Source organism: Saccostrea cucullata, unplaced genomic scaffold, assembly GCF_032062105.1.
Source record: "Saccostrea cucullata isolate Sc308-1 unplaced genomic scaffold, CSIRO_AGI_Scuc_v1 ctg29, whole genome shotgun sequence".
Lineage (NCBI taxonomy): Eukaryota > Metazoa > Mollusca > Bivalvia > Ostreida > Ostreidae > Saccostrea > Saccostrea cuccullata.
In genome coordinates this window covers 100,284-123,161 of record NW_026936770.1, presented here as the reverse complement: position 1 = coordinate 123,161, position 22,878 = coordinate 100,284, and the positions used below count along the sequence as shown (strand labels likewise).

Here is a 22,878-nt window from a genome sequence, read left to right as displayed (position 1 = left end):
GATAAATCAAGGCAGTGATTCAATTCCCATTGTCAGTATGTTTAAATATGTATTTAACAGAGCTTTCTTACACTGATCATTGCAAAAAACTGGAGGTATTGTGAGCACTGAGCTAACTAAATGATATCCCCCAGCCTCCGATATGATTAAAATGGCAAAGTCCATATTTTGCTTGGGGAGACCCGAAATTAGTGTGCGATCAAAAAGTAAAATAGGAGGTCACAATGGCTCTATGTAAGAAAGATTCTGTGAAAGTCTCATTATCTCATTCAGTAGTATATAAGGATTCTCGCAATGCCAGGGGTTCAGAGTCAACACGTTGCTGTTGACTCAGGACCCCTGGCATTCCGGGAATGTAGTATAAGAGGAGTTGTGGATAAGAAATGGGTACCCCAAGTCGTAACAGACGAACGAACGGACGGACGGACATCCCGATCACTGTATACCCTCCGACTTTTCAAAAAGGGGGGAGTATTAAGACCTCTGGCAATTCACTTCCGCCACTTTGATCTTTTAAAAGAGCCCCGACAGAAAAACAAACATGAATTTTAATCAGCAAATACTTTGCTTTATATTACATTGAACTCTTCGGAAATTCTTTGCCAACATACAAAGAAGAAAACGACATTTTAATTATTCGTTTAGCTCAGCTTCTCTCCTGGCTTGCATGATTTTTTTCTGGATTTCTCTTTCCCGCCTTTTTTTACCACACCCCCACCAACCACAGTCTGGGTTGTCAGGATTGGTGTCTTCCACGGTTGCTCTGGCGGCATCCTCCGAAATCTCTCTCTTTCTCCCACTACAATGTCCCCACCAACACCCCTGGGCTTTAGCTTCTGGTGGTGATAAGGCACTTCCAATTGCTTTAATGTAAAAGACACAAAATTAGGCTCCCGTTTCTTCCAATTATCTATAAGATCAACACATGCTATAAGAACTGAGCGAAAAAAATAAATTACAAATACACTGTATGGCATTTTGATTTAGCTTTATACTGGTAATCGGACATGTTTGCAAGCATAAAAAATAAGAAGAACTATCATCTTTCTCATTTCCTATGCGTTTCTAGAACTTAAGAATAGATGTTTCCATAAAAAAATGAAAGTAATAGTGAAAAAATCCTACGAACATTACAAATATATGAGCAGGGTATAAAACCGAAGGCCAGTAAGTTCCAGGGATGGGATCTGGTGCCTAGGAGGAGTAAGCATCCCCCGGCTATCAATCGGCCACATTCGCTGTGAGCCCTGTGTCTTGTTCAGTTAGACGAAATATTCCATTGTCAAACTTGGTATAAAATGAAGACAATCATTCTTAAATATGTCAGTCAAACTATGACAAAGTGGTAGATAATAAGATTATCATAACGCAGTCACGGAATTTTTAGCGAGAGGCAAATTTAGCGATTTGTCTTTTAAAATTGGTATTTTGATTTTAGCGATTTGCAATTTTAGCGATTTTAAAATGCTCACTAAATAAGCTATTAAAGTAAAAACGCAATTGATTTTTAGCGTTATTCAGCTCTAACGATTGCATAACCCTCGCTAATACCAGTTTTTTTTTTGCTGTCAACTTTTTCAGGTGAGTGAAAAAAATTTTCTCTGGTTGCCCCCCCCCCTTTTCAAAATCGATGCTACGTGGCTGTTACGACTATGAAATTTACGAAATACTGACAATGAACGAGAATTTGGAAATTCCTAGCATTGTCCATACTCATACAGAGCATGTTTTTGGGTAGCTTGTGTATCAAATTTTCATTTTTTTTTTACATTTGACATTTATCATATAGGCGTCATATGCAGGTGATAGCAAAAATATACATTATTTAGGCATTGAAAATTGGGATTTACTTTTTTTGTTGGTTTAGCCCCCCACTTTCGATTAGCCTCCCCACTTTCAATTTGCTTCCGACACCCATGATCTATATACATTTGTACTTACCCAACAAGAATAAAACCACCAAAAGGACGAACAAGAAGGTCTTCATTGTCACCTAAAAAGAATGAAAAGGTGATGAACAATAAACTCAAAACTAAACATTCGCTTTGTTTCAACCTACCGTATAACTTACCGGGCTTGAATACAGAAGGGAAAACGGTATACCAGTCCCAGTTCATCTCTTTTTATATTCACACATATGCAACTGTTACAGCACTTTTAGGGGACGTGCTGACATCGATAGGGGCTAAAATGTTGCACGCATCGCATTGGTGGCTCTTGAAATATGCAGTTTGCTGTCTACTTGAAAATCGTAGTTGCATTCTTCTCATTCGGTCACTTATTTGATTGGAATTCGGTTAATTTGATATCAAACTAAGCATTTTTTTTTTAAATATAATGTTTAAAAGATTTAAAATTGATTCCTTTAACAAAACACGGGCAAAGTTTTAGAGGAAAAAAAATAAAATTTTATTGAAATTAGATATTTATAAATGTTGTCGGGGATAACTAGATTGAAGGATAGTGTAGAAAAAGGTATTGTCGTGCTTAGTTCCTTTCATTCTTCAGGTTACCATTGCTCGATTAGAAAAGTCCACATGTCGATATCTTAGTTATCTGCATACCTGGTATTTTATAAAAATCGGAAACCTCTGTGCTGATGTACAGGACATCATCAAAATTCATATTCCAAAAGATTAGGTTTTTGTTCAAATATAGAATAGATCAAGGATATGGTTTTTGAAGAAAAAACGCATTTCGGTCATGTAGAGGGCCAAATGTAACTGACACAATAATGTACGTATATAACAATATTTTTCCAATTCTAAAATAGGCGCCAACTGAATGAAAATTATAACTATTAACCTTATTGCACACAAATCATGATACAAACGATGAATTGTTAAATTTTTCTCAGATAAATACCCATTCAAACAAATAGGTAAACGTATATATTTTAACGCATTCTTTTTCTATATTATAGTAAATCTAATTCAATCCAATGAAAATTGTATATTTCAATCATTTACAAATACATGTACAGTAACTAAAACAGGCAGGTAGCAATAGGGGGCTGGCCCTCCCACTTTTTTCCCAACATTACTGAAAACTTTCATTGAATGGCAGCCCCCACTTTTTACTACAGTAAAGTGATATCGGGGAAATGAAGTATTGCATGCAAAAACAAGATGTGTTTGTGAAACACTATGCGCCCGGCGGCAACAAAGTTTTAAAAAAACTATTTTCAGCAGATAAGTGAAAGTCAAGGTCACAAGGTCATTGACCTTGATGTCATTTGAAGAACTTCATTAGTGGAGTATGCACACCAAATATGAAGTCTCTATCTCTCGTGGTTCAAAAGTTATGGCGAAAATTTGTAAAATCTTAGCATATAGGTCACAGTCAAGGTCACAAGGTCATTGACCTTGTTATCATTTGAAAGAGCGTCATTGGTGGAGTAAGCATATCAAATATGTAGTCTCTATCTCTCATGGTTCAAAAGATATGGCGAAAATTCAAAAAAGCTATTTTTAGCAAATAGGTCATAGTCAAGGTTACAAGGTCATTGACCTTGGTGTCATTCGAAAGAACTTTATTGTTGGAGTATGCATACCAAATTTGAAGTCTCTATCTTTCATGGTTCAAAAATTATGGCGAAGGTTAAAGTTGACAACAGGCAGACAGACAAACAGACAGGACAAAAAATATACGCCTCGGATCTATCGATTCGGGCGCATAAAAATTGGTACTGAAAGAAGTTGGCATTGAAAAAAGTTTCCTCTACCCTCCCCCCCCCCCTCCACACACACACACACACACGAGATAGGATTTTCGAGTTTGGGCAATGTTTTTATACGCCCGTCTTAAGACGGGACGTATTATGTTATAGGCTTCATGTCCGTCCGTCCGTCCGTCCGTCTGTCCACTCATGTCCGGCTCATAACTTCAATACTAATAGGCCTAGGACTATCAAACTTTGTCAACTGGTACTTCTTGGGTAGACGGTGTGTCGCGCACAAAAAGTAGGTCACTCTGACCTTTAATAAAGATGCTATGGCCAAATAAGGAAAAATCCTGTCCGGCTCATAACTAGAAAACTATTAGACCTAGAGCTATCAAACTTGGCAAAAATATACATCTTAGGTAGAAGGTGTGTCGCGGCTTATTTCAAGGTCACTTTGACTTTTAATTTCAGTGAAATTTTTAAAAAACTAATTCTTTTAAATTTTTAATTTCATAATCCTAAAAAATGTAAAATTATAGCTGATCCTTGTTAAAAAATGTTAAATCAAGTAAAAAACTTATTTTTTCATCATATACTTTACAGCAATCTGTAAGAAATGTTAATGTTATAAGAGGAATGCAGTTTGTCCCATGGGCATAATTAACAAGCACTGGTCAAGAAGAATTTTGATAGCAGAAATGTGCATGTCAAATTAGAGAGAAATTAATGAGTTTATTGTCAAGAGCTAACTGGAAGACCATCTCTGACCATGCAGCTGTTGTCTCTTGGGAGTTGGGCAAAAAGAAATGGCCTCATAGTTGCTTGTGTTAATTAAGAGTTCTTGATGGCTAGTTCAGATAAAGATCTTTCAATTAGTTATTTGGTGTAATGTAATTAAAACAAATTGATGTTTTATTCTTTTAAAATACAGTATATGATTAAAACTAAATTAATATTGTATGATATAATAAAAACTAATTATACATATTTACATTGAAAAAAATACATTTCAATTTTTATATATTTGCAACAAATTGCAGAGTGCCATGTCTTATAAAATTTTATAGTCTAAAGAATAATTTCTGTTTGATGTTTTTTAGACTGTAGCATTTTTAATCAATCATAAAATATGCAATAAAAAAAGCAGCAGATGGATATTTTTAAGCTCTAACTCAGCCAGTTTAGAATTATGTGATGTATTATTTCTTATAAATATTGTCTACACTCTTAGAGATGTATGTACAATAAATATGATCAGGAATTAATGGAAATTAGATCATTGAAATCAGTGTCAATCTTGTAATCTTGAACTTGGTAATCAAAGTTACCTGATTTTCTTGCACTCTAATTACCAGTTTATGAGCATTATTGAACAATATTTGACGGGCGTATCATGCTGTGGCGGGGCACTTTATTTTTTTTTTTTTGCCTATCAAGTTTTTCAGGTAAGTAAAAAAAAAAATTCTCTGGCTGCCCCCCTCCCCTTTCAAAAACGATGCTACTTCACTGTAAAAGAAAGGGAGAGATATTTGGGTATATCTGTGGTCCCCTCTGATCTTGTGAAAAAAAGACACAAGATTTTTTTCAATTTTTAAATTAACATTTTAATACTTCTTTTAAAAAATATTTTCTTCGCATATTTTATTGAGAAATGAAATAAAATCTAGGAAATACACAGTGAGATACGGAATTCAGTATGTATCACGCAGTTACCATTTGAGATCTTTCTCGGCCTCGGTCGAGGTCGAGGTCTTGTTCCTTCTGGTGAAGAATCCCACGACGATGAGAACTAGAAGTTCCACCACTTCCGCCAAACTGAGGACGGAAATCCCCGCCCACAGTCCCAGCTGACCGCCAATATCGCTCAGAAAGTTCTCAAACTGAAAACATCATTCAAGTGTTAGGGAATTTATATAAACTCGAGATCTGATGAAATAAATTGGCCATGTTCTACGTGTGCTATACATACACTGCTTGTGACAATTTCCAAATGCTGGGGCAAATTTATACAAAGTGATTACATTTATTAATAAAATATACATGTATAGAAACACAATGAATGTTAGATCCTTTAGAAAAATGATCCATGATCACGGGGTATAGGGGGGTATTGCATTAATACTTTATTTGACTTATTTTGAGTTATTTTCGTGATTTATTCGAATAAATTAAAAACAATCTGCTGCTTTTTTATCATCGACTGAAACCCACAACCAATCTCCATACCATATGCACTTGTTTCGGAAATAAATTTTTAACCCATAGTATAATAATAACACGTTATTATTATACTATGGTTAAACAAGTGCCTGTGCTCCATACACTTATTAATTAAGTATATGCAAGATTGCCAGAGGGTTTCCGGCGATGCTTTCTTCTATGCTCTGTATATCACAATAAGATAATTAAATTTAAAGGATTTATACAGAAACTATAAAAGTTGATCATACCGTATAAGATTCCTCTTCCTTTATCATAGTTGTTGACAATGTCGAGAAAAAGACATGAAGCTTCATATAACTCGAAGTGTCAAGCTCACTGAAACAAGTCAAACTCCAAGGTCAATAGATCATGCAAAAGTGTTGTTAGGCAAAGAAAATACGAGGCCTAGTATGTTAAATATTTACGTATTAAAGGTGAACACCTGACCATTCAAACGTTATATGACAAAGGCAAAAGTTTTTTTTAAAAAGTTGGTCAAACTCATTGATCAAGGTAAAAAGGTAACAAGGAAATTCAAAGAAATTTTTGTAGTCCCCCGCCTTCGGTGTCTTTGTAGGTGAGAAGTCATTTTTATGGCATATTGTATCAAATTTGAACGCCCTATCATATGTCATTCAGAAGTTATCATCGGAATTAATCTTTTTTTAAATAGGTCAAACACACTTCAAGGTCAAGGTCACGAGGTCAAAAATCATAGTGTATTTGTCACAGATAATACACATCTTTATTCATCTTTAATATGAAAGCCCTATCCCTTATCATTCAAATGTTATTGCCAATTTTAAGTAATGTTAATTTTTTTAAGGGGTCAAGAAGGTCTTGTCACAGGTAATAAACATGTATAATATGAATGCCCTATCTCTACTCTTTCAAAAGTCATGACCGAGGTTAATTTTTTAAAAGTATGTCAAACATCAACGTCAAGGTCACAGAGTCAAAAATCACAGTGTATTTAGAAAAATCTCATCACAAGCATTACACATGTTTAATTTGAAAGCCATATTTCTTCTTTTTCAAAATTTATGGCCATTCAAAGTAATATTTAATTTTTTTTAAAGCAGGTCAAACGTCAAGGTCACAGATTCAAAAATCATAGTGTATTTAGAAAGGTCTTATCACAGGTAATATACATCTATAATATAAAAGTATTTCTTCTCGTTATGACCAAGGTTAAAGTTTTTGTAACGGACCACCAGAACTACAGACTGACAGATTGAACACTGTTGAATGAGATTTAATGTACCCTCGATTTCGCGAAAGCAGGGGACAAAAATTTTTGATACCTAAGGAAAGATCTTAAAAGAAAAAGCATCAACTTTTTAAAAACTTAAGTCAAAGGTTAATTTTTTTTAAAATAGGTCAATCTTCAAGGTCAAATGGATAAAACAACCGGTATTCACATAAGGACTTGTCACAGGAAGTAAACATGTGAACTATGGAAGCCCTTGTACTTATTATTCAAATGTTATGGCGATGGTTATTTTTTAAAGAGGGTCAAACTGTAAGGTCAAGGTCAAAAGTTTAAAAAATGTTTAAACCCAAGAGAGGGTCTATTCACATAAATATATTTTTGATGTATAAAAGTCCTAGCACCAACTGTTGAAAAGTTTTGACTGAGAATTGAATTTTGTATAATTTTGAAAAAGAGGGTCAATGTCTGAGGTCAAGAGACCAAATATTTTGAAACCCAAAGATCTTGCCATAGAGATTGCACATGTGGAATGCAATAGCTACAAACAATCCAAAGTTTCTGTGGACAAACAGAAAACAAACAAAAAGATATACACTAAAATCTCTCATTACTGGGGTATGAAAATAGTGAAAATCAAGAGGAAAAAGTGGATTTTTTAAAAATTAGGTCAAACATGAAGGTCAAGGTCAATGGTTCACAAATTATAGCATAGGGCTTTCATAATTTACATATACATTACCTGTGACAAGACCTTTCCAAATATTATACTATGAATTTTGACCCCCGTGACCTTGACCTTCATGTTTAACCTTGAAGATTGACCTACTTTTCAAAAAAAATTACCATTACATTAAATTTATAATTAGCTGCAATAATGTAGCCCTCCGATTTTTTTTAATCTGATGTTTTCTGGAGAGGGTTACAATGCCACAGCATCTCTGTTATGGTGCAAATATATATACATAATAGGGGCGACTGCAGGTAAAAAGTGCCGTCCCATCCACTAAGACACCGAAAGCGGGGGACCACAATTTTTTGAATTTGTTTCAAATTTGTATCAATATGATTGTATATGTAAAGTAAAACATATCCAAATTTTAATTTCTAAAGCCATGTATGGCAGCTTATGATATTCATGACAGATGCTGAAGTATTCTCTTTCTCTCTCAAATACAGACACACTTACTCCATTTGAGAAATATTTACTCCATTCTCCTTTAGTTGTTGTTTTAGTATTGGAATATAAGAGTCGATTGGCCATGTTGTCATAGATAGAGTCTTTTCATAAATCAATTCTCTGAAAATACGCAAGACATCTGTCAGAAATGCATCATATAGAAACTGATTATTTAAAAGTTTTCATTTCAAGTATGACTGTAAAAAAAATGATTCTTCAGGAAATAGATGAATTAAATCCATGATTTTAGATTTGTAATTATCCAATATCGAAAACATACAAAATAAACGGTCAACTTGAACACATCTTTTAATAAAGTTACCCAGTTGTTCCATATTGTATTCCTACTTACTTGCAAGGAATTTTGCAATGAGAGCACAGTGTAGAAATATCTAGGTTCATGCGTGCATACTCGTTACTCTCAATTTCTAAGAAACGAAAGAGGCAATTAACAAATTACACTTTCTTCAAACACATGTAAACAATTTTTTAAAATTTAATCAAAAAACTCGTACACTATCTAATTGAGGGATTAAATATTTCGTTGATTTTTTCAGTTTACCTTTCAGCGAGGAACACAAAGCCTGATCGCCGATAAAGGTATACTCATGAGCACACCCACTAATCTTTGCAGCAGCCATTCCCACACAATACTCTATACATTCCTAGAGTAATAAAATATTTTGTGAAACACTGATCCCCCCATATGGCAGGTCATGACAAACGTAAGTTTCTCAAATGCAAGTATTTGTTGTACTTGGAGTACAACTCCAAAGGCGAAAGTCAAAAAAATTGTAATCTTTATATCGGCCGCCATAACTTTTGAAAAGTTGGAAAGAAAGATCTTTTCACGAGAATGGGTTAAATATGAAAGTCCTAGCACGCCAACTCTTTAAAAGTTTTGACCGAGGTTAAAGTTTTTCAAAAGTAGGCAAAGGTCAAATTCCAAGGTCAAAATTATTGGTACTAAAGATAACGTCTTGTCACCAAATAAAGTAAAGTATTTTATAAAAGTCCTAACACCGTTTTTTTCAAAAATATGCAAAAGTCGAAGGTCTACATTAAAACGTCAAACATTAGTTTCAAACGAAAGGTCTTGTCACAAGGATTTTTTAACGCCCAATCGAGAATTTTTCACTGATTTTGCAATCGGCAATCCTCGGCTGACTCCGCTACGCTCCGGTACGAGCCATTCGAGGAACTCCGAATGCTGTTTTTGAAAGTCACCAAGCACTTCCTGTTAGAGGGATATACTTGGCACTGACGGTCTTTGAACATAATTTTATTTTTCCAACCAACAACTCCGGCGAAACATGACCTCTTTTACTACAGGGTCTAATTTGTATCCAAGTCCTACGAACCAACCCCTTACTCTACGATTCCAGATGAAACGTTGTAGCCATTGCGCAACGCGCGGCGCAAATAAAATAGTGAAATATGAAAAACGTAGTTCCATTCAATCAAAAGGTCAGACAAGGTTTTCAACATGCACATTAACAGACAAACAAACAGCCAGATAGATATAGACCAAACAAAGAATTCAATTAACATCAATCTAACAAATCTCATTATTTCTCTAAGCTAATAATAGGTTTAATTTTTTATGCCCTCGTTATCGAAGATGCTGGGGTACACAGTTTTTGCTCTGTCCATCTGTCTGTCTGTTTATCCCCCAAAACTTTAACCTTTTCTATAACTTTTGAGTGGGTGGGGATATGGCTTTTATATTTCACAGATATATTCCTTGTGACAAGACCTTTCTTTGAGTGCCATTAAATTTGACCTCGTGAACTTGACCTTGGATTTTGACCCACTTTTATCAATTTCTTTTGAAACTTATACAGTTGATATCCAAAGAAAAGTCTTGTCACAAGAAATACACCTGTGAAATATAAAAGTCTTAGTACTAATTGATCAAAAGTTATGGTCAATGTTAAAGTTTTTTAAGTGGGACAAACTCCCAGGTCAAGGTAAAAGGTAAAAAATTGTTGATACCCAAAGGAAGGTCATTTCACAAGAAATACATCCGTGAGATATGAAAGCCCTATAGTACCAACTAATCAAAAGTTATGGCCAAGGTTGAAGTTGGGTAAATTCTTGCAAAATTGGTCAAACTCCAAGGTATAACCTTGGCCATAACTTTTCTTTGGATACCAACCTTTTTTTACCTTTTGACCCTGACCTTGGAGTTTAATTTGCATTGGAGAAACTTTACGATAAGCTGCCACACGGGGGCACATCTTGTTTCTGTCATAAAAACGCAAACCCAAAAAAAGCTAGGAGAACGTGACGTCACTGCAATTGACACCAACACGTACTCGTATATTACGTCTATCTACATCTACATGGTACGTTGGTCCTTCATCTTTGACGATTACTCAACGGCGCAGCGCTTTGACAACATTGTTAGAAAGATTAAAATGTAAAAACGGTTAAAAGGTAAAAGAAGGAAGTTTTCAGCTCTTCTGTCAGCAGCCAGTCCGGTAACCGTAGCGGCCCTGAGACTTACTAGTAGAGGTCTCCCCGGCATTGCCTACTGACTTCACTAGAGCTTACTTGCTCCCTGAGCCATCTAGAAGGAAAGTGATGAAAGCCCCTGCTTGAAGTGTACCAAGTCAGGGGCCTCAGCAACAGATGCTGGTAAAGTGTTCCAGGTTATGATAGTCCTGGGGAAGAAACTGAACTTATAGATGTTGGTTCTGCACTGATGATGCTGGAATCTGTAGGAATGGGTGGATCTGGTTCGACTTGATGATGGAGTGACATACTGAGATAGCGGGATATCTACCAGGCCTTTCCATGCCTTATAAAACATGGCGAGCTGTGCCTTGGTCCTACGGCTCTCTAAGGATTCCCACTGGAGACTGTCTAGCATGTCTGTAACACTGCTGGTATTCCTGTATCTATTTGTGACGTTCCTAGCAGTTCTCCTCTGGACCATTTCAAGTCGGTGGATGTGATCCTTTGTGTGGGGATTCCATACTGAGGCACAGTACTCCAATGTGGGCCGAACTAGTGCCATATATGCCTCTGTCTTGGTCTTCTCATTGGTGATTTTGAGGTTCCTACGTAAGAAGCCAAGAGTAGAGTTCGCCTTCTTAACTGTCTTATCAATATGGACCCTCCATGACAAGTTGGTAGTTATCCATACCCCTAAGTACTTGGTGGTCTCTACATTCTCCAACATCTGACCTTTCAGTGAGTAGCTGTAGAGCCGCGGGTTGCAGGATCTGGTGAACACCATGGTGTTACACTTGTCTGGATGGAAATCCATTCCCCACGTTTTCTCCCACTCCTCTAGATGGTGTAGGTCTTGTTGGAGTTGTTCGCAGTCCTCCCGACTGTGTATCTGGCGATAAAGGACACAGTCATCAGCAAATAATCTCACATGGCTATTGACACAAGATGGCAGGTCATTGATAAAGATGAGGAAGAGCACAGGCCCAAGCACACTCCTTGTGGGACTCCGCTGATGACAGGTGCGGGCTCTGATGTGGCTCCTTCCACCACCACTTGCTGGGATCTCCCAGTCAAGAAAGAGCGGATCCATACATGAGTGTTACCACGGATTCCACTGTGGTGTAGCTTCGTGAGAAGTCTCTCATGTGGGACGCGGTCAAAGGCCTTGCTAAAGTCTAATACAACCATATCATGTTGGATACCTTTGTCCCATGCTCTTGCCAGGTCATCAAATAATGTGAGTAGTTGGGTCTCACAGCTCCTTCGTGCCCGGAAGCCATGCTGCACATCTGATAATATGCTGTACCTATCCATGTGGTTCATGATGTTACTGACCAATATGTGCTCTAACAGCTTGCAGCATATGCATGTTAAGGAAACTGGCCGGTAATTTGAGGCTTTGAATCTCTCACCTTTTTTGAAAATAGCTGTTACATTGGCCTTTCTCCAGTCATTTGGTACGATGCACTCAGACAAGCTTTTACAGATGCACTCAGACAAGCTTTTACAGAACAGTTGAGTGAGGAGTGGAGCAATCTCAGCTGACATGTCCTTCAGAACTCCGGCTGGTATAGAATCAGGTCCTGAGGCCTTGTTAGGATTGAGCTTCCTCAGTAGCTTGCAGACTCCTTCCTCTGAGATCTTAATGTCAGGCATTTGTGGGGATGGTGTACCATGAGGCATGGGGATATTCTGGGTATCCTCTCTAGTAAATACAGACTCGTACTGGCGATTCAGAATATCCGCCTTGTCTTTTGCCTCAGAATGTAGTACTCCACTTCCTTTAGTGGTGACACTCCATTGCTGTCCTTCCTCATGGCATTCACAAACCTCCAGAAGCGTTTTTGTTTATTTGGCTGCATATCAGACTCTGCGTTGCCAACTTCAATAATGTTGTTCACATAGTCCCAATATGCTTGGGTATTAATATTCAAGTCAAATAAAATGTTATAAAAACCACAGGTTTGCTTGAGGACATGGGTCTTACCGGGGTTGGGGGTGTCCTGTCCTCAAGCACCTGTAATAAAAAACATACTAGTATACATTAAATTCTCATTACCGCAACATCGTTGTCCAATCCATCTGCACATTTCTTTTCCGTTCCTGGAATTCGAATGTTTTCAACCTGCAACAAAAAAATGAAATAAAACTAATTCCAAATTTAATCAATCGAGAGAGAGAGAGAGAGAGAGAGAAGAGAGACATTTTTACACTGCTTAGAGCGATATAAGTTTCCACATTTGGGGACAGCAGAGTCCCCGTTCTTCTCATGCTCGGGATTCTATTTTCCATATCTTCCTCGTTTCGAGTGATGTCCATTATAACGCCGGCAGACCCAGCAATGAACGGAATGTATTCCTGCTGGTCTACATTTAAAGTCAGCGTCAGACCTAGAAAAAACAAAAAGACGGTTGTGAAGTTGGTGGGGATAAACTTTTGTAGGCAATTTATTCAAACATTTAGGATAGCCCTGGGTAATTATCTTGCCTAACCACTTACTATGAAACTAGAGGTACTGTGTCAGTGAGCACTGAACTCTCTCAATCATACCCCCGCCTCCCATATGATTATGATGACAAAGTTTATATGTTTTGCTCTGGGAGATCCGAAGAGTCAAATCAAAAAGTGAAGGTGCACAATGACACTATGTAACAAAGATTCTGTGATAGTCTCATTAAATTCATTTAGTAGAAGAGAAGTTGCGGATAAGAGATGGGTACCCCAAAGCGTAACAGACGTACGGACGGAGGGACATCCCGATCATTATATACCCTCCCACTTTTCAAGCGCGGGGTGGGGGGGGTATAACAAAGTTGGTTTAGTCATAAAGTTTTCGCCAAAATAAGTTAATTAAAATGTGATGATTGTGATCATTGCTTTATTTGTTAACTCTAGCTTGTCGGAACTACCAAATAACTCGGACTGTAGTTTGGGATTTAAAAGTATTTGTCTCAGAAAAACTACAAATTAGGAAATAAAGCTGAACACGACTCGTGAATCGTGTTCAGCTTTAATATTTTCATCAAGCCCTTTGTTTATTAGAAGACAGAACTGCCTTTTCGCTCTGCAGCTTAGCTGTACACTAGGCGGGCATTAAACCTTGGATTTCTACTGAAAATCTTATTGAGATTTTTTTTTTATATTGATTGAAGAAGCGGGTAGCGGTGTAAATGTGAGCAGTAACTTTTCATGGTTTTACATGATTTGTATCTTTTATCCACACCGAGAGTAATACCTCAGAGATAGAAGACATAATAATTCATCAGTCCGACATCATTTTACATCCTGATAAAGTAAACAGACAAATAGAACCATTTCCAACTTAGTTTGGACTTTCAGTAAGGCGTGGCATTCTCGGTGCTACATGTTTACCGCCTGTCAAATGGCGAATAGATTTTCATTGGTTAAGAAACATCAGGAACTTGAAATTGTTGTTGACAACGATGAGACGACTTAAGCTCCACCTCTTTGCCAGACGAGACAATGTAGTTGGTTATTCGACACACTAATTGGCATTTGCCCGAATTTCTATACCAGGTATATTTCAACAGTGAAGAAAAGTTGTGCAAATTTCAGAAGCTAATTATGTAAAGTCGAGAATCCAAGCCTTATTGACAGTCCAAATTAAGCTGGAAATGGTCCTAGATGAACATACTATGTCTTTAATCATATAGTATAACATTTTATATAGACAATGACTGGATCCACCTACCGCCCTGCGGACCCGGGGATACTACCGAATTTCTCTCTGAAGGGATGAACCTGTAGCATATGCCGTAAAATTCATCTCTGTATGCAGTCACATCACTTGAACAAAAAAAAATCTGTGAAAAAATGGTGTTCCCGTAAGGCAGCCTACGGCAAACTCCAAGGTCAAGAGATCGAAAATGTATTTCAAAAATATAATTTGTATCAATTTATATAACGTTACCTGTGGAAGATGAAAGCCCAAGACCAGGCGTTCAAAGGTCATGGCCAAGGTTTTTTTTTTTTAATGTGGGTTACACCCCAAGGTAAAAATCAATGCAATATAGACGTGAAATAAAAAAAATCCAAAGTTCCAACTTTTTAAAAGTTATGTTCCAAGTTTAATGTTTTTTATATGTATATTTACTTGTAATATATGTACATGTATTATATATTTCCGAGGTCAAAACTGATCGTATCTAATCAATGTCTGTCACACGGAACACTGAAAGAAAAACCTAGTGAATTTAACTAGTGTGTTTCGTAAAGCGTTTGTCGTGATTAGTAAACTTTCAGTTTACTGGTGAAGATAGCGAGTTGTGGAGCGGGGGTCGTATAGATACTTAGATACCTAGTGAAAGTTACTCATCAATTCTAAATTTACTAATCTTATCTAGTAAATATACCAATATCTGGTAAAACTACTATTAAGGTAGTGATTGTATGGACAGTGAATCTACTAGTTTTCTTCGTGACATTAACTAGTTATTTTTTTTTACAGTGAATACACCTGTGCTATATGAAAACTTCATTACTAATTTTTACACAGTAAAGGACTAAAGGTCAAGATTAATATTTTTTTTTATAAGTGGGTCAAACACTTTGATTAAGGTAAAAATATTTATACTAGGAACGGTCAAAATGAGTGAAGATGTGAAGTATGGAAGACCTTGTGCTTACTGCACGAAAGTTATGATCAGAGTTAAGAATTATTAACGTTTATGTCCCCTTCATTGAAAATTCGGGGGTATATAGTTTTTGCCCTATCCATCTGTCTGCCTGTCTGTTTGTGTGCAAAAACTTTAACTTTTGATTGGTCGGGGGTATGACTTTCATACTTAACATGTGTATTATTACTTTTTTGACAAGGCTTTCTTTGGATACCAAAATATTTGACCTCTTGACCTTGGGAGTCTGACCTACTTTTGCAAGACTTTTTTTCAACTTTAACTTTGGCCATAACTTTTGAACAATTGGTGCTAGGACTTAAATTGTGACAAGATCTTTCTATTGGTATAAATAGTTTTGACCTTGACCCTTGAGTTTGACCCACTTTAAAAAACTTTATCCTTGAAAATCAGTTTTCATGACTTTGAAAGGTTATTACTAGGGCCTTCATATTTCATGAAGTGTATTCCTTGTGACAAAGCCTTCCTTTGCAGCATACCAATAATTTTGACTTTTTGACCTTGATCTAAGAGTTTGGCCTACTTTTGAAAAATTTAAACCTTGGCCATAACTTTTTTGAATTGATGCTAAGGATTTAATATTTCACACGTGAAATTACTTATCCAGATCAAATAGTGTTTATGAAGAAATTTTTCACAAGATATTTACGTATAACTCGTGAAACGGAAAACATCACTACTTTTTTACTTTAAAAATGCGGGGCAGTTCACATCCTTCAAATAAATACTATTTCCATATGCATTTTATATTACAATCTTTAAACCTTTAGGCCAAAAGCATAAAAGTAACAGTGTGCAAAAGTAAACAAAATAATACTGTTAGTTTTCAATGTATGTAGTATTTATTTAAGAAATGAATTTAATAGCTACCCATTTTATACGGTATAAACTGGGTTGGGGCAGTTTACGCTTTATAAACCGCGAAGCTTGTGGACAGACCCATCCCCCAATTCGATTTAGACCCCTTGGACCTTTTCGACTTTTTTTAAATTAACTTATCTTTCAATGACATATTTATGATAAAATCTACACCAACAATTCGAAAAACTACCTAAAACAAACTTTTTATAAATTCTACCCTACATTCTATAGAGTGGGGTAGAAATATTTATAAAAATGTTTGTTTAAGCAAATTTCCCGTCTATATATAATTTATGTGAAAAAAAGTCGAAAAGGCCTGGAGGTCTCTGTCGGGGGTGGGGGTGGGGGTTAACACCTGTGACAAAAATGTAAACACTCACTTCAGGAGGCAGGGCCTTCCTTGATATTCACACGATATGATAAACTCTTTCTTTTTTGGAGATAGTTCGACCAAGTTTGTCAAACTAAGTTCCCCCATTCTTTGATAGAACATATTTCTAGCATCTGATGTTGACTCAATACCTGAAAATTATCATACGAAATTGCATTGCATAATGTCATATAGAATTCTTTTTATTTAAATACAAAATACATTGTATTTTCCACTGAATGACTTAATAATAATCAACTTACCTAGTAGGCCAGAGAATTGGTATAAATTGAGATATTTCTGTAATGAAAATTTGATATGGACAATCTGTTAGTATAATATTTGTACTCAGATCTGTTATTTGTTTTTGTGTGATTTATTTAACCCTTCTTATGAAGGAATTTTAAGGATTACTAGAAAATCTAGCTGCAGAACTGTATAATATCTCTCTACTTGAGAAAATTCGGACAGATAAAGCAGAGAGCAACAGATCCATGCGTTGTAAAACCCTTCAATTTACGCAGAGACATATACGAGGGTTGATCCAAAGTTTGTGGAATTTCTTTCTAAAACTTTATTGAGATTTGATGAAAGCAAACAAAAGGCGTATTTATAATATAGAGTCAATATGCAACAATACTGGAAAATTTTACCACATTCCAATAACCAATAGGGTCATACGAGCTTTCTGAAAATGGATATTTATAGAATCCGGGGGAGACTTCGACGTAATGTCAAGTTAAGTATGTCACGTCACGTTATAGGAGTACCTCACCCTCCTGCGTAATTCAACGAATTAATTCTACAGAATGCTGCCTTTTTCTGCATTTTTTTCTTACGAAAAGCCTGGGTATCCTCTCGCACCGACTTATCTTCATATTACACTCATTTTTCAAAAATACACCCTATCTTTCCATATGTTCCAGGTTACGTAGCAATGTCAAGCACAGTACGTCATCGGTCAACGTCCATTAACGCTTAATTTGTCTACGAGGAAAAGAGGCCCTCCGAAAGGCGGTCACACCTTTAAGGACAGACGAGACGTTCCTTAACAATAGATAAATTTTTCTAAGAGTTTGTCATTGAAGTATTGCTACTTAAATATGTTTACTCACAAAAAATTGAGGTACCTTACCAGGCATTTCTGCAAGATACCAGGGGTAGTTTTTCTTATATAATCCTTTGGGGAAGAAAAATAATTTTCCAATTTCAAATGTTTAAGTGTTTGAATTTGTTTAAAACGTTTAGAAACTGGTTTCGAAATAAGAATGTTATAAAAATTTGGAATATTTTTCAAACATTACGAAGATATACAAAACAGATTTTGAGGAACGTCTCGTCTGACCTTAATCAACCTCCATGGAGGTTCTTTTTTTCTAACGCCACCGGAAAACCAGTTGCTCAATGCATTATTCTTCAGCTTGTATCAGTAGTATACGCGTTTAAGTCCAAGTGTTCAAGAGATTTTCACAAAACTTAAAACTTGATTTAAATTTGACGTTGACTAACAATTTAAGATTAACAATAATTCATCAATTAATAAACTAAATTTCCATTTAAATAAGTAAATCAGTAAAACTCTCTTATTAGGATTCATAAGAGGTCAAGCAATCGTAATAATAACATAACTTTCGTTAAATATACCACTTAGCGCGATTTTTTCTCATTTTACGCATTAAGAATTAAAATGATAATGAAGGAATAAATGCCCCCCCCCCTTGCATTGTCAAACATCCGTTTCTATGTTAACTGCCATAAAGTTTCTGTCATAGATATTTCAAAAATTTTAATAAAGCAAATTCAACAAGTGTCTATGTTATTATTTGTAATTTTCAACCATTTTCACTAATTAATAAATAAAATATGAAGAAATTCCACGAACTTTTGGATCAAGCCTCGTACGTCTATGGATTTACGCCGAAGATTTTTTTGTCGCTCACTTCATGTATTTTTTTTTTTGTTTGTTTGTTTAGATTTTATGATTTTCCCAGCTTTGTAAATGATATCCGATAATTAACCATACATTTTACTCCTATTATTCCTAAATGTTTATATTTACCTTTCAACGGCTCAAGAAGGGCCGTTTGTGGGAGTGGACGTAAAAATGGGAATCCTTTAAACCGACATTCCAAAGCCCTAAAATACTGGGTCAGACCATTGAAAGGTAAATAAAGTATCAATAATTCGAGTAAAATATATGATTAATTATTGGATATCATTCTCAGAGCATACAAAAGTATAAACTACAAGAAATAATACCTGAAAGGTGCGACAAAAAATCGTCGGCGTAAATCGAAGGTTTTTAAAACGCATGGATCTGTAGCTCTCTGCTTTATCTGTCCAAATTTTCTCAAGCAGAGGGATATTAACAAAAATAATTTTTAATAAATGATATTGTTTTATTGGAAAGAAAAGAAAGAATATATGTAAATTATCAATGCTAACTCAATTTTGTGGATAGTTTTTTAACGCCAACTTCTGGAAACACGAGAGAGAGAGAGAGAGAGAGAGAGAGAGAGAGAGAGAGAGAGAGAGAGAGAGAGAGAGAGAGAGAGAGAGAGAGAGAGAGATTGAACAATGAGTGACCCCGAATCGTTGATTACGGGGACATAATAGTGACAGTAAATGGAAACTGATCAAACCTCCACATTTGTTCCAAAATCCAGCATATCAACTCCGGTCAAGGTCGCTGTCTCGTTGATGATTTTGAAGAGATTTTCATATGTCAACATTTTTGAAAATTTCATAGGACTTAGATTACAGAAGGAAACTTTCGGAAATTCAATTTGTCCATATTCATTTTTAATAATAGTATTAGTAGGTTCCCTGTGAAAGAAATAAAATTGGGATGGATAAATCAATATTTAAAAAAAACCTGAATGCATCTTCACAAGTCAAGGATTTCTGTTCCACTCCGCTCCACATAAAAAGCGAAAACCTTGACTTAATGTGGAACGGAGTGGAATAGAAAACCTTGGCTTAATGTGGAACGGAGTGGAACAGAAAACCTTGACTTGTGAAGATGCTAATTCTTGCTGGATTTTCAAAATTTCTGTACGAACTTCTTAATTTTCTTTTTCAAACGTGAACATAATTTGGGAAAATTTAAAAATCCACAAGTAATTCTCCAAGGGAACCCGGAACTATAGAGAATCTCTATTGCAATATCAAGTATGCATAAAAGATAATAAGAATTTACTAACTTAATTAACAACTAGAGATGATTAAAATGAATTTTTAATATAGCATACCTTTATTTGATAAATTGCAATCTTTGAAGATGAGAATTTTTGCTATTAACTGACAACTGCTGTAATTAATATTTTAAATCTTTATTAGCTTTATACTAATGAGCCTGTAAAAAAGGATGAATAAATACACATTTAATTAGATTTTTTTCATATTAATCATTGTGACCATGTTTAACTCTGAACCTACATTAACTCCATTAATTAATTTGCTAAAATACAGAGAAAAACAATCACTAAAGTGATAAAATGTTTTAATTACAAAGCATTGCAAGGAAGTAATGAGTAACAGGAAGCCTTTGCAGTTGTCAAAGTTGTCCATGTCTTTGTGATTCAATTAACAGAAAAAACTTTAATATTCCAATCAAATCCCCATTACTTTGCAAACTGATCAGGGATGAAAAAATTTAATACGTCTTTTGTAGCATAATATCGGCCGATTTACGAAGCAGTTATTCAGTAGGTCTACTTGTAAAAATAGGGGAGGGGGTATATTAACGTCTTCAATACCATTTCCTTGCTCAAAATGCTGTAACAAACAGTCATGATCAATGACACTTAATGTTCCTATTCTTTAGAATATTACTTCCTTTTGAAATAAAAAAAAAATGAAAATGATATCTACATTAAAAGAATTATAGAAATACATTAAATAATACCGACTCGTTTAACATTCCTGTAACACTTAACAATTCAATTTTCTAAAATGATTTAGAGTTTTAGAATGTTAATACATTAGTTCAAATTTCTAAATTTCAAAAACTCAAACTGATTTGGTATATTGAAATTTAATATTTTAGTTCAAAAATCTAAATTTTTAACTTTCCAAACAGGTTTTAGAATTTTAAGTTTTTAGATTAAAAACTTAAATATTCAACATTCAAATTTCCAAAAACAAATTTTGTATTTTAAACTTTAGAGTTTTTAATCTATCGTTTGTTTAGAAAGTTTACGCTTAACAATCTAGAGTTCAGTACAGTTTTAGGACTTTTGATATTTCAAAATTTACTCCAGGACTTTAGCAACATGACTTGTCACTCAGACAAAAACTTGTTCCGTCAACAATAGGCTCTTTAAGAAAATAAATTTGATAACAAACATTTTCCAGGTATCTTTCAAACTTGACCTTTATTCTTATAACTGGCAAAACAGAAAAGACAAGATATGTACATGTATAATATTATAATAAACATAAAAATATTACATTCCGGAAGAAGGGATAACAGAGTATATGTATATCATATATACATGTAGCAAATAATCATCCGAAATGAAAAGGTGTACGAGCTAAGTTGAAACCAAAAACTTTTATGATTTCATAGGATATAGATAAAAACTTTTTTAACGATAATTAAAAACTTACGATAAATACTGTTGGTACAGTGTATATGTTTGGAACAGACAGTATCCAATGGAAATGCAGAACAAAATTAACCAACCAATTTTCTGTATAATAAAGAGCCCACTTCCTATTCGACCAATTCCATGCATAGACGTATATTCCGTGAATTCCTTGCATACTTTTGGGATGTGTTTCGGCATTTTGAACCATGAGAAACGGTTATCCGTGACAGATAATTTCTTATATATACACTTTTGCTCTCATGATATACACCCGTTGTTGCTGAGTTTCATAAGGTTAAGTGTGTATTGATGAAGACAGACAAATTGTCACCTTCACTTTAGGGCTTAATTTTTAATCCAATATTTCTGACCAGTGGGGTTTATCTTTTTACACGCACAATGGAACGTCCAACACATACGTCAAATTCTACAGTTTTCCATTATAATCTATTAACAAAGCCAGTGTTCTTTTCATTAAATATGAAACAAATAATTATTTGTCAGCGAAAGTTCAATAGAATCAGTACTAAAAATTCCCATAAGGCATGCGCTATACACGTGTATATAGATCCTTCCCAATACCTGAAATCAAAGAACATGCATAATTGATCGTCAATGCCACTGAACTTAGATTGAACTTTATATATAATTTATATTTTTAATTTTATCACTTTATTTTAGCATCATTTATAGTAATTGATGCTTGAGTATTTTCCTTAGATGCGATGTCCATATGAAACAAAAGTTCCCAGGTTAATGAACAAATGAAGAAGAGCAACAAAGTATTACATGTGTCTCCCCACAAATTTTATTAAAATGGAAAATTCACACCAAATGTTCTATTTCAATAAAAATTTGTGGGAAGACACATGAACAATTAATATAGAGAACAGATAAAACTGGGAATACAAAAATCTAAAAGTCAAGACTATATTAACAATGTATTTTTTATTACAATTACCATGCAGTGCAAAGTATTCTCCCGCCTCTTTGTAAATTATGATGTCGTATTAAAATAGCATACATGTGGAATTGCATATATTATAAAATTATGGATTCTTTCGGTGAATATGGTTTGTTAATTATTCACCAGCCAAATATCAATATTGACCTAGGCGATCTATATGGGTTCTTTTCTCTCCCAGAGTTGACATGATATCCCGTATTAATTATACTTTCATGTAAATTAGTTGAATCTGATTGGTCGAGAAACATTTGTTTAAAAACACTATTACCCGCTGAATAATGAAGCCACGCCCTCTAGCGTAGCAACAGTCAACATTGCTTGACGACGGGAGATATTCCAAAATATAGCGACTGCTATGGAAGGGAATTACCGCCAAAAGTCTATGTAACTTGCTTTTATTCTTATTCTGCCTACTTCTTTATGCTTTGTTATTATTGTAATTATATGTCACTTTATTGTTTTCATATTCGTCTTCATTACATTTCACTTTGACTTTTATCCTTCTTCATTTTGCCCTTACTTCTATGTTGCTTTATTCTTGTAAATTCATTTTACGTTCTTTTAAATTGATACAGTTTCTTAAATGATTATAAATATTACGAACGTTAACTCAATTACGCAAACAATGAAGCATATTCAATGAAGACGAATACAAGTTGTCCGAATTTAGTGCCGCATTATAACGCTAGGTGGCAGGGGTGTTCGCTAAGAGTGTTG

General features: G+C 35.1%; 1 protein-coding gene and 1 long non-coding RNA gene across 3 annotated transcripts; both read right to left on the bottom strand.

Annotated features, from left to right (window-relative positions):
* Positions 1-530: 530 nt before the first annotated feature.
* LOC134246525 (uncharacterized) lies at positions 531-2,162 on the bottom strand. Of its 2 annotated transcripts, none has more exons than XR_009987645.1 (3): positions 2,072-2,162; positions 1,942-1,993; positions 531-863 (listed from the first exon to the last, which is right to left on the bottom strand). It is a non-coding gene; the product is annotated as an uncharacterized LOC134246525 (long non-coding RNA). The 2 variants fall into 2 exon arrangements; XR_009987646.1 differs by having other exon boundaries at positions 2,068-2,095.
* Positions 2,163-5,293: 3,131 nt separating this feature from the next.
* Positions 5,294-21,392, bottom strand: LOC134246539 (amiloride-sensitive sodium channel subunit alpha-like). Its single transcript, XM_062728924.1, has 12 exons — positions 21,214-21,392; positions 19,245-19,428; positions 16,866-16,902; positions 16,613-16,754; positions 14,429-14,523; positions 12,928-13,106; positions 12,776-12,841; positions 8,819-8,921; positions 8,609-8,684; positions 8,266-8,376; positions 6,115-6,202; positions 5,294-5,544 (listed from the first exon to the last, which is right to left on the bottom strand). Exons 1-12 carry the CDS (start codon positions 21,390-21,392, stop codon positions 5,374-5,376), a joined length of 1,431 nt encoding a protein of 476 aa, XP_062584908.1. The 3' UTR covers positions 5,294-5,373.
* Between the last annotated feature and the right edge of the window lie 1,486 nt (positions 21,393-22,878).

What these genes read in the sequence shown, in the direction of transcription:
- LOC134246539 (XM_062728924.1), bottom strand. Translation starts at nt 21,392, where the DNA reads ATGCCGAAACACATCCCAAAAGTATGCAAGGAATTCACGGAATATACG. An exon ending in ATCCCCGGGTCCGCAGGGCG is followed by an intron (nt 13,107 to 14,428) that starts GTAGGTGGATCC and finishes TGTTTTTTCTAG; the next exon opens with GTCTGACGCTGACTTTAAAT. An exon ending in CATTGCAAAATTCCTTGCAA is followed by an intron (nt 8,377 to 8,608) that starts GTAAGTAGGAAT and finishes GCGTATTTTCAG; the next exon opens with AGAATTGATTTATGAAAAGA.